Source organism: Oncorhynchus mykiss, chromosome 24 (assembly GCF_013265735.2).
Source record: "Oncorhynchus mykiss isolate Arlee chromosome 24, USDA_OmykA_1.1, whole genome shotgun sequence".
In the NCBI taxonomy this organism is placed as follows: Eukaryota; Metazoa; Chordata; class Actinopteri; order Salmoniformes; family Salmonidae; genus Oncorhynchus; species Oncorhynchus mykiss.
Window position 1 is genome coordinate 32,130,480 of NC_048588.1, and position 11,854 is coordinate 32,142,333.

Genomic DNA, 11,854 nt, shown 5'->3' on the forward strand with positions numbered 1-11,854 from the left:
TGATTGTTTCTCATTTTGGTTTTTCAGTCAACATCAGGCAAGTAGTGATTTAAATGGTTTCATGACTGGTTTAGAGGAGCCTCTTGACAGATAGCTTGTTGGATTTGTATTACATTAAGAGTTACTGAAGTACCTGATGTAAACTGCATTATTAATGGTCTCTTAATGATGAATCATTGTGACATCTACAGTGGTTGATTATTTCCTCTGTCCCAGTCAGATTCTGATTCGATAACCCTCACAGCTGTTTCCCAGGCAGGAGGCAGGATCTCCCTGCCAGTTGTTTAGGTATCATCTTATTCACAGTACCAGTCAAAACTCTGGACACACTGACTCATTCAAGGTGTTTTTTTGTTTGTTTTTGTTTTTTACCATTTTCTACATTGTTGAATAATAGCGAAGACATCACAACTATGAAATAACACACATGGAATCATGTAGTAACCAAAAAAGTGTTCAACAAATCAAAATATATTTCATATTTGAGATTCTTCAAAGTAGCCTTGATGACAGCTTTGCACACTCTTGGCATTCTCTCAACCAGCTTCATGAGGTAGTCACCTGGAATGCATTTCAATTAACAGGTGTGCCTTGTTAAAAGTAAATTTGTGGAATTTCTTTCCTTCTTAATGCGTTTGAGCCATTCAGTTGTGTTGTGACAAGTGGTGTCATATTTTATAGTTTTGATGTCTTTAATATTATTCTACAATGTACAATGAAAATAGTAAAAATAAAGAAAAACTCTGGAATGAGTAGGTGTGTCCAAACTGTTTACTGGTACTTTACATTAATCCTGTGGCCCTTTTCTACAGCCTCCTGAAAAGGCTTTATTGAAACAGTGAAGCAGGGTAACATCTGGATCCCCCAAATCCACTGAGACCACTGTAATCAGTTGCTTCTGGCAGTGTTCTGAACTCAATTATGTTTGTCAAGAATTTGAAATTAATTCTCTCAACAACAAAAAACAACATCATTTAATACATGGGAAAACCATATATTCTGATAACAACATAATAATACAAAGAAACAGGATCAAAGATTGGAGAGAAAATGAAACGGTAAATTCCAAGTGTGCAGAAGATTGCACAACAGTATTTTGTTGAAAACTCATCCAAATATGATTTGATCTTTCTATACAAATGGAGGGGAAAAAAATCAGCATAAAGGACTTTAGTGTGGCTGGTAGCCTAGCGTTTAGAGCATTGGGCCGATAACCAAAAGGTTGCTGATTCGAATACCCGTGCAAACAAGGTGAAAAATCTGTCGATGTACCCTTGAGCAAGGAAATGATCCCTAGTTTGCTCCAGGGGTGCCATGCTACTACGGCTGACCCTGTAAAACAACACATTTCACTGCACCTATCCAGCTTATGTGACAAAAATGCATGCATTTAACCTACAAGAACAGGGTACAGTATGTCTATTAGAGTGTATTATAAGCTATCTGTGTTTATTTTCTATGGTGGTATTATATGGCAAATGTCCCATGGATTAGGGCGTGTATCAACATATCCCTGCTTGGGGTCAACAGATGCCTCAGTTGCATCTGCTGGCTCATAATGGAAGCTTTGCTTGATCTCTTACTATAGCATCAGAAGCGTAATCTACTCCCAAATCACCCTTATGTCCTAGTGTTCTGCACCCTCTGCCATGTGTTCACATGTTCTCTGACACATTAAGACTTTTACCCTCGAACAGGTAACTGCCAAAATAAAGGAAACACACGAGTAGATGAGGGATACGAAGTACTGTATATTGTATGCAGGTGCTTCCACACAGGTGCTGTTCCTGAGTTAATTAAGCAATTAACACCCCTTCATGCTTAGGGTCATGTAAGCATGATGGGATGTGTCTCTCTGTATATATGTGTGTGTGTGTGTGTGTGTGTGTTTGTGTGTGTGTGTGTGTGTGTGTGTGTCACCAGATTTAAACCCAATTGAACACTTATGGGAAGTTCTGAAGTGGCTCATGAGAGCATTTTCCACCACCGTCAACAAAACACCAAATAACTGAAAGGTCGCTAGTTTGAATACCTGATCCAAAAAGGTGAAACATCTGTCGATGTGCCCTTGAGCAAAGCACTTAACACAAATCTGCTCCACTAGTGCTGTACAATTGTTGCTGAGCCTGAAAAACAACACATTTCACTGCACCTACGTGACAATAAAACATCAAGGTTATAAAATGCAGAAACAAAGTGGAGTCAACCCTTAAAAGAGCTATCTCTTTTCATAACCGGTCCAGTCTTCTTCCATTGATTTTCTTGTGTCTTTGGCTAGTCCTGCTAGTTCTGCTAGTCCTGCTAGTCATGCCTGGTTGGTCCTGCTAGTTCTGCTAGTACTGCTAGTCATGCCTGGTTGGTCCTGCTAGTTCTGCTAGTCCTGCTAGTCATGTCTGGTTGGTCCTGCTAGTTCTGCTAGTCCTGCTAGTCATGCTAGTTCTGCCAGTCCTGCCTGGTTTGTCCTGCTAGTCATGCCTGGTTGGTCCTGCTAGTTCTGCTAGTCCTGCTAGTCATGCCTGGTTGGTCCTGCTAGTCATGCCTGGTTGGTCCTGCTAGTTCTGCTAGTCCTGCTAGTCATGCCTGGTTGGTCCTGCTAGTCATGCCTGGTTGGTCCTGCTAGTTCTGCTAGTCCTGCTAGTCATGCCTGGTTGGTCCTGCTAGTCATGCCTGGTTGGTCCTGCTGGTAATGCCTGGTTGTTACTGCTGGTAATGCCTGGTTGGTCCTGCTAGTCATGCCTGGTTGGTCCTGCTAGTAATGCCTGGTTGGTCCTGCTGGTAATGCCTGGTTGGTCCTGCAAGTCATGCTTGGTTGGTCCTGCTAGTTATGCCTGGTTGGTCCTGCTAGTCATGCCTGGTTTGTCCTGCTAGTCATGCCTCGTTGGTCCTGCTAGTCATGCCTGGTTGGCACTGCTAGTCATGCCTAGTTGGTCCTGCTAGTCATGCCTGGTTGGTCCTGCTAGTCATGCCTGGTTGGTTCTGCTAGTCATGCCTGGTTGGTCCTGCTGGTAATGCCTGGTTGGTCCTGCTAGTCATGCCTGGTTGGTCCTGCTGGTCATGCTGGTAATGCCTGGTTGGTCCTGCTGGTAATACCTGGTTGGTCCTGCTGGTAATGCCTGGTTGGTCCTGCTAGTCATGCCTGGTTGGTCCTGCTATTCATGCCTAGTTGGTCCTGCTAGTCATGCATGGTTGGTCCTGCTAGTCATGCCTGGTTGGTCCTGCTGGTCATGCTGGTAATGCCTGGTTGGTCCTGCTGGTAATACCTGGTTGGTCCTGCTGGTAATGCCTGGTTGGTCCTGCTAGTCATGCCTGGTTGGTCCTGCTATTCATGCCTAGTTGGTCCTGCTAGTCATGCATGGTTGGTCCTGCTAGTCATGCATGGTTGGTCCTGCTGGTAATTCCTAGTTGGTCCTGCTAGTCATGCATGGTTGGTCCTGCTAGTCATGCCTGGTTGGTCCTGCTGGTAATGCCTAGTTGGTCCTGCTAGTCATGCATGGTTGGTCCTGCTAGTCATGCCTGGTTGGTCCTGCTGGTAATGCCTGGTTGGTCCTGCTATTCATGCCTAGTTGGTCCTGCTAGTCATGCATGGTTGGTCCTGCTGGTAATTCCTAGTTGGTCCTGCTAGTCATGCATGGTTGGGCCTGCTAGTCATGCCTGGTTGGTCCTGCTGGTAATGCCTAGTTGGTCCTGCTAGTCATGCATGGTTGGTCCTGCTAGTCATGCCTGGTTGGTCCTGCTGGTAATGCCTGGTTGGTCCTGCTATTCATGCCTAGTTGGTCCTGCTAGTCATGCATGGTTGGTCCTGCTAGTCATGCATGGTTGGTCCTGCTGGTAATGCCTAGTTGGTCCTGCTAGTCATGCATGGTTGGTCCTGCTAGTCATGCCTGGTTGGTCCTGCTGGTAATGCCTAGTTGGTCCTGCTGGTAATGCCTAGTTGGTCCTGCTATTCGTGCCTGGTTGGTCCTGCTATTCGTGCCTGTCTGTTCTAAAAGGTTAATACATGTGTTTCTTCTTTCTTAGAGTGTTTGATATATACATAGTTCGTCACTGTCTTCATATGAATGGACTTCAGTGTCTGTTGATCTAACACTAAACCAATGCTAGTATAATTCTTAACTGTGTGCTTTAATCAACAGCTGTACAGTACTCTCTCTCTCTCTCTCTCTCTCTCTCTCTCTCTCTCTCTCTCTCTCTCTCTCTCTCTCTCTCTCTCTCTCTCTCTCTGTGTCTCTGTGTCTCTCTCTGTGTCTCTCTGTCTCTCTCTGTGTCTCTGTCTCTCTCTCTCTCTCTCTCTCTCTCTCTCTCTCTCTCTCTCTCTCTCTCTCTCTCTCTCTCTCTCTGTCTCTCTGTCTCTCTCTGTGTCTCTGTGTCTCTCTCTCTGTATTTCAGTGCTGATAGCCATTTCATAGGCTCCATGGACACTAATGTGGTTATCCGCCATGATGGCCAGATCATATGGGACTCCCCGGTTATCACCAAGAGCTCCTGTAAGGTAGACGTATCCTTCTTCCCGTTTGATGCCCAGCAGTGCAGATTCACCTACGGCTCCTGGACCTACAACGGTAACCAGATGGACCTCCAGAATGCCATGGACCACGCCGACCTGGCTGACCTGGTAGAGAATGTGGAATGGGAGGTGAATGAATTGATCCCTTTTATTTGACCAATTTAAAATACATAGAGTTGTAACAATACACTCAATAAAAAGTCATTGATGATAAAAACACAGTACAGTTAACATATTTATTCCATTGGGAAACACGGTCTAACTTCTTATCCTTTGTTTTGAACTCTGTCCATATTTTCCCGAATGACTGAATCACTTATTGCCATTGTGGTCCTGGTTCTCAGGTGCTGGGGATGCCTGCCAAGAGGAACATAATTCTGTATGGCTGCTGTGCTGAATCTTACCCTGATGTGACCTACACTCTACAGAGGAAGGCTTCCTTCTACGTGTTCAACCTGCTCATTCCGTGTGTGATGATCTCCTTCCTGGCTCCGCTTGGCTTCTACCTGCCGGCTGACTCTGGGGAGAAGGTGTCCCTGGGCGTCACCGTCATGCTGGCTCTCACCGTGTTTCAGCTGCTGGTCTCTGAAACCATGCCTCCATCAGAGAACGTAACACTTATTGGTGAGGGCAATCAGGGGTGGACTGGGACCAGAATTCGGCTCTGAAATTTCTAACACACTGGCCCATTATTTTACTTGAGTCCCCACATCAGACTATTATCTCCCTTGAGGCCCCCATTACTACCCAGATCATAATCATTTTGCCAGAAAAAAAACAAGTGAGACAGGCCCACTAGGCTAAAAATGGACCAGCCCATCTGATATTTGCCGAAATACCAAATGGCCAGTCTGCCCCTGAGGGCATTCTTTTAGCTAGTGATGAACATGTCCGTAACACTGTAGTTGATTGAACTCCATGCACTGTCTCTGTCAAGGGGAAAACAGGATCTTTAAAATGACATCAGTACCATTCAATGATAGATAGTGATAATTATACATGTTCCTCTTTCAATGTCCCACAGGAAAGTACTACATTGCCACCATGACCATGATAACAGTCTCCATGGCCCTGACCATCTTTATCACAAACATCCACCACTGTGGCCCAGACGCCAAGCCTGTGCCCAAGTGGGCCAAGATCTTCATCCTGCAGTACATGGCCAGGGTGTGCTTTGTATATGAAGTAGGGGAGAACTGCATGTTTTTTCAGCCTGAGAAACAGGACCCGCCACCTCAACCTACCCCTCAGAGGTGGAACAACTACACCATGAACGGACAAACGGTCCAAGAGGACTTGATTCTGAAGGTGGAAAGAGGTCAAGATGGCAATTGAGGAGACAGAAGATCAGTTGATGAGTCCCACCGGCTCCATGGGGAGGAACCCCACCAACCACTACAGTGCCTGGAGAAACGGCATGTTCATGAGCATGGACTGTAGGGACTCGCCAGGGCTGGCCGCAGCCAGGAGGAGCCAGAATGGGGGAGTAGGAGAGAGTACAGGGAGAGAGGAGGTGTGTAAGACCCAGTTCACCTGTCAGCACCAGCAGCTCCTCCCAAATATTGAGTACATTGCCAACTGTTACAGAAATACGAGGGCCACAGCAAAAAGGACTGGGGAGTGGAAGAAGGTGGCGAAGGTGTTGGACTGATTCTTCATGTGGATCTTTTTCATCATGGTGTTTTCCATGAGCCTGCTCATCATGGGGAAAGCCATCTAACTTCATAACTGGGCTGTGTTCATTGGGTACGAAACAGGAGAAAACATGTTGAAGTGAAGGAAGTATTACCTGAAATGGTGTATCAAAATGTTTTCGCTCTAACACACAGACAGACACACAGACAGACACACAGACAGACAGACAGACACACAGACACACAGACAGACACACAGACAGACACACAGACAGACAGACACACAGACAGACAGACACACAGACACAATACAAAACATTAAGAACACCTGCTTTTTCCATGACATAGACTGACCAGGTGAATCCAGAGGAAAGCTATGATCCCTTATTGATGTCACTTGTTAAATTAACTTCAATCAGTGTAGATGAAGTGGAGGAGACAGGTTAAAGAAGGATGTTTAAGTCTTGAGACAATGGAGACAAGGATTGTGTATGTGTGCTATTCAGAGGGTCAATGGGCAAGACCAAAAGATTTAAGTGACTTTGAATGGGGTATGGTAGTAGGTTCCAGGCACAACGGTTTGTGTCAAGAACTGCAACGCTGCTGGAATTTTCACAATCAACAGTTTCCCGTGTGAATCAAAAATGGTCCACCACCCAAATGACATACAGCCAACTTGACACAACTGTGGAAAGCATTGGAGTCAACATGGGCCAGCATCCCTGTGGAACACCCGACACCTTGTAGAGTCCATGCCCGACAAATTCAGGCCGTTCTGAGGGCAGCGGGGGGGGGGGGGGGGGGGGGGGGGTATACTCAGTGTACAGTGTAACTTTTTTTAAATTGAAGAGTGACAGAAGTTACATGATAACATGATGAAATAATTGACTTTTCTTAAGGCTGATATAAGAGTTAGTTTGATAGTTGTTCAGGTAAAGAAGTTTCACCATTAGACAACTCTGCAAATTCCAAAGCAAAGAATTGTTTGGAATCAGTTGATAATGAAATAGGACACTGCTTATGTTCAATTAAGTCAAGATTCACTATTAGAAAATAAACCTTAATGTCAAGCAACAGTGTCCTTGTACGAAAACTCATATTTCTTACTTGTTTTAGGAGAAACAAGCCTGAAACCTTGATCAAAGACTACTGACACCAGGTGGAAGCCATGGGAATTGCATCCTGGGAGGTAGATATCATTATTTCCTTATACTTTCCATTGTAAGAGCATGGGCTCTCTTTTTTTTCTGTTGGTTTATCTTTGGATTTTCTCCTACCATATACACTGCTAAAAAAATAAAGGGAACACTAAAATAACACATCCTAGATCTGAATGAATGAAATATTCTTATTAAATACTTTTTTCTTTACATAGTTGAATGTGCTGACAATAAAATCACACAAAAATGATCAATGGAAATCAAATTTATCAACCCATGGAGGTCTGGATTTGGAGTCACACTCAAAATTAAAGTGGAAAACCACACTACCAGCTGATCCAACTTTGATATAATGTCCTTAAAACAAGTCAAAATGAGGCTCAGTAGTGTGTGTGGCCTCCACGTGCCTGTATGACCTCCCTACAACGCCTGGGCATGCTTCTGATGAGGTGGCGGATGGTCTCCTGGGGGATCTCCTCCCAGACCTGGACTAAAGCATCCGCCAACTCCTGGACAGTCTGTGGTGCAACGTGGCGTTGGTGGATGGAGCGAGACATGATGTCCCAGGTATGCTCAATTGGATTCAGGTCTGGGGAACGGGCGGGCCAGTCCATAGCATCAATGCCTTCCTGACACACTCCAGCCATATGAGGTCTAGCATTGTCTTGCATTAGGAGGAACCCAGGGCCAACCGCATCAGCATGTGGTCTCACAAGGGGTCTGAGGATCTCATCTCGGTACCTAATGGCAGTCAGGCTACCTATGGCGAGCACATGGAGGGCTGTGCGGCCCCCAAAAGAAATGCCACCACACACCATGACTGACCCACCGCCAAACCAGTCATGCTGGAGGATGTTGCAGACAGCAGAATGTTCTCCACGGCGTCTCCAGACTCTGTCACGTCTGTCACATGTGCTCAGTGTGAACCTGCTTTCATCTGTGAAGAGCACAGGGCGCCAGTGGCGAATTTGCCAATCTTGGTGTTCTCTGGCAAATGCCAAACGTCCTGCATGGTGTTGGGCTGTAAGCACAACCCCCACCTGTGGACGTCGGGCCCTCATACCACCCTCATGGAGTCTGTTTCTGACCGTTTGAGCAGACACATGCACATTTGTGGCCCGCTGGAGGTCATTTTGCAGGGCTCTGGCAGTGCTCCTCCTGCTCCTCCTTGCACAAAGGCGGAGGTAGCGGTCCTGCTGCTGGGTTGTTGCCCTCCTACGGCCTCCTCCATGTTTCCTGATGTACTGCCCTGTCTCCTGGTAGCGCCTCCATGCTTTGGACACTACGCTGACAGACACAGCAAACCTTCTTGCCACAGCTCGCATTGATGTGCTATCCTGGATGAGCTGCACTACCTGAGCCACTTGTGTGGGTTGTAGACTCTCTCATGCTACCACTAGAGTGAAAGCACCGCCAGCATTCAAAAGTGAAGAAAACATCAGCCAGGAAGCATAGGAACTGAGAAGTGGTCTAAGGTCACCACCTGCAGAACCACTACTTTATTGGGGGTGTCTTGCTAATTGCCTATAATTTCCACCTGTTGTCTATTCCATTTGCACAACAGCATGTGACATTTATTGTCAATCAGTGTTGCTTCCTAAGTGGACAGTTTGATTTCACAGAAGTGTGATTGACTTGGAGTTACATTGTGTTGTTTAAGTGTTCCCTTAATTGTTTTGAGCAGTGTATAATGTGTAATAGTCTCCTACATTATTTTTTACATTTTTACAATCTTACGTGTTTCCTTTCCAATGATAACAATCATATGCATATCCTGGCTTCAGGGCCTGAGTTAAAGGCAGTTTACTTACGTCAGTCAGACAGGAAGTGGAGAAAAAAGGAGCCTTATGAAGTTATATATTTTGTGACTAGGGGGCAGTATTTTCATTTTTGGAAAAATAACGTTCCCGTAGTAAACAGGATATTTTCTCAGGACAAGATGCTAGAATATGCATATAATTGACAGCTTAGGATAGAAAACACTCTAAAGTTTCCAAAACTGTAAAAATATTGTCTGTGAGTATAACAGAACTGATGTTGCAGGCGAAAGCCTGAGAAAAATCCAGTCCGGAAGTGCTTCATGTTTTGAAAGCTCTGCGTTCCAATGCGTCCCTATTGAGCAGTGAATGGGCTATCAACCAGATTACTCTTTCTCCGTATTCCCGAAGGTGTCTACAGCATTGTGTCGTAGTTTTACACCTTTATGTTGAAGAATACCCGTAAGCGGCTACCAAGTGGTCACCTGATGGCTGATGACTCTCGCGTAAAATATGGAGGTAGCGATTATTCCAATCGGTCCTACTGAAAAACGAATTGTCCCGGTGGATATATTATCGAATAGATATTTGAAAAACACCTTGTGGATTGATTATAAACAACGTTTGCCATGTTTCTGTTGATATTATGGAGCTAATTTGGAATATTTTGCGGCGTTTTCGTGACTGCAATTTCCTGGAGATTTCTCAGCCAAACGTGAAGAACAAACAGAGCTATTTCGCCGACAAATATAATATTTTTGGAAAAAAGGAACATTTGCTATCTAACTGGGAGTCTCGGGAGTGAAAACATCCGAAACATCCGAAGCTCATCAAAGGTAAACGATTTAATTTGATTGCTTTTCTGATTTCCGTGACCAAGTTACCTGCTGCTAGCTGGACAAAATTCTATGCTAGGCTATCGATAAACTTACACAAATGCTTGCCTAGCTTTGGCTGTTAACCATATTCTGAAAATCTGAGATTAACAAAAGGCTAAACTGTGTCTCAATACATTTCATTTGTGATTTTCATGAACAGGTTTATTTTCTAGGAATATTTATGTCCATTGCGTTATCCTAATTCGTGTCAGTCGATGATTACGCTCCCACATGCGGGATGAGGAGTCACTAGAGGTTTTAAAAGGCAATGCTACCAAACACTAATTGAGTGTATGTAAACTTCTGAACCACTGGGAATTTGATGAACGAAATAACATTTCACATGATCCTAACTGACCTAAAACAGGGAATATTTACTAGGATTAAATGTCAGGAATTGTGAAAAACTGAGTTTAAATGTATTTGGCTAAGGTGTATGTAAACTTCCGACTTCATCTGTAACTGCCTGTAGCTCAGGACCTGAAGCAAGGATATGCATATTCTTAATACCATTTGAATGGAAACACTTTGATGATTGTGGAAATGTGAAATGAATGTAGGAGAATACAACACATTAGATCTGGTGAAAGATAATTCAAATAATATTTTTTTTTTGTACCATCTTTGAAACGCAAGAGAAAGGCCATAATTTATTATTCCAGCCATAGTGCAATTTAGATTTTGGCCACTAGATGGCGGCAGCGTATGTGCAACGTTTTTGACTGATCCAATGAAGCAATGTATTTCTGTTCAAAATGTTGCATCAAGACTGCCCAAATGTCCCCAAAAATCTCTATTACTAGCCTGTTCAACCTCTCTTTCATATCGTCTGAGATTCCCATAGATTGGAAGGCTACGGTGTTCATCCCCCTCTTCAAAGGGGGAGACACTGTAGACCCAAACTGCTGCAGACCTATATCTATTCTACCTTGTTTTTCTAAGATCTTCGAAAGCCAAGTTAACAGATCACCGACCATTTCGAATCCCACGTACCTTCTCCACTATGCAATCTGGTTTCAGAGCTGGTCATGGGTGCACCTCAGCCACGCTCAAGGTCCTAAACAGTATCATAACTGCCATCGATAAGAGACATGCAGCCTGTGCAGCCGTATTCATCGACCTGGCTAAGGCTTTCGACTCCGTCAATCACAACATTCTTATTGGCAGGCTCAACAGCCTTGGTTTCTCAAATGATTGCCTCGCCTGGTTCACCAACTACTTCTCTGATAGAGTTCAGTGTGTCAAATCGGAGGGCCTGTTGTCCGGACCTCTGGCAGTCTCTATGGAGGTGCCATAGAGTTCAATTCTCGGGCAGACTCTTTTCTCTGTATACATCAATGATGTCGCTCTTGCTGCTGGGGATTCTTTGATCCACCTCTACGCAGACGACACCATTCTGTATACCTCTGGCCCTTCTTTGGATACTGTGTTAACTAACCTCCAGACAAGCTTCAATGCCATACAACTAAAACAAAAAGCATTCCTCATGAAGCTGGTTGAGAGAATGCCAAGAGTGCGCAAAGCTGTCATCAAGGCAAAGGGTGGCTACGTCGAAGAATCTCAAAATATAAAATATATTTCGATTTGTTTAACACGTTTTTGGTTACTACATGATTCCATACATGTTATTTCATAGTTTTGATGTCTTCACTATTATTCTACAATGTAGAATATAGTCAAATTAATGATGCTGGCCTTTTAGGCAGATTTGCAAAGAGAAAGCCTTATCTCAGACTGGCCAATAACAAGAAAAGATTATGATGGGAAAAAGAACACAGACACTGGACAGAGGAACTCTGCCTCGAAGGCCAGTATTGCGGAGTCGCCTCTTCACTGTTGACAATGGGACTGGTGTTTTGCGGGTACTATTTAATGAAGCTGCCAGTTGAGGATTTGTGAGGCTTTTGTTTCTCAAACTAGA

General features: G+C 44.4%; 1 protein-coding gene across 1 annotated transcript; it reads left to right on the forward strand.

Annotated features, from left to right (window-relative positions):
* Positions 1 to 4,323: 4,323 nt before the first annotated feature.
* On the forward strand, positions 4,324 to 6,415 carry LOC110503170 (neuronal acetylcholine receptor subunit alpha-9). The gene is given in 4 exon segments (XM_036961887.1): positions 4,324 to 4,633; positions 4,849 to 5,128; positions 5,529 to 5,829; positions 5,831 to 6,415. Coding segments are annotated over 4 exon segments (1,197 nt in total). The 5' UTR covers positions 4,324 to 4,411; the 3' UTR covers positions 6,225 to 6,415.
* Positions 6,416 to 11,854: the final 5,439 nt, after the last annotated feature.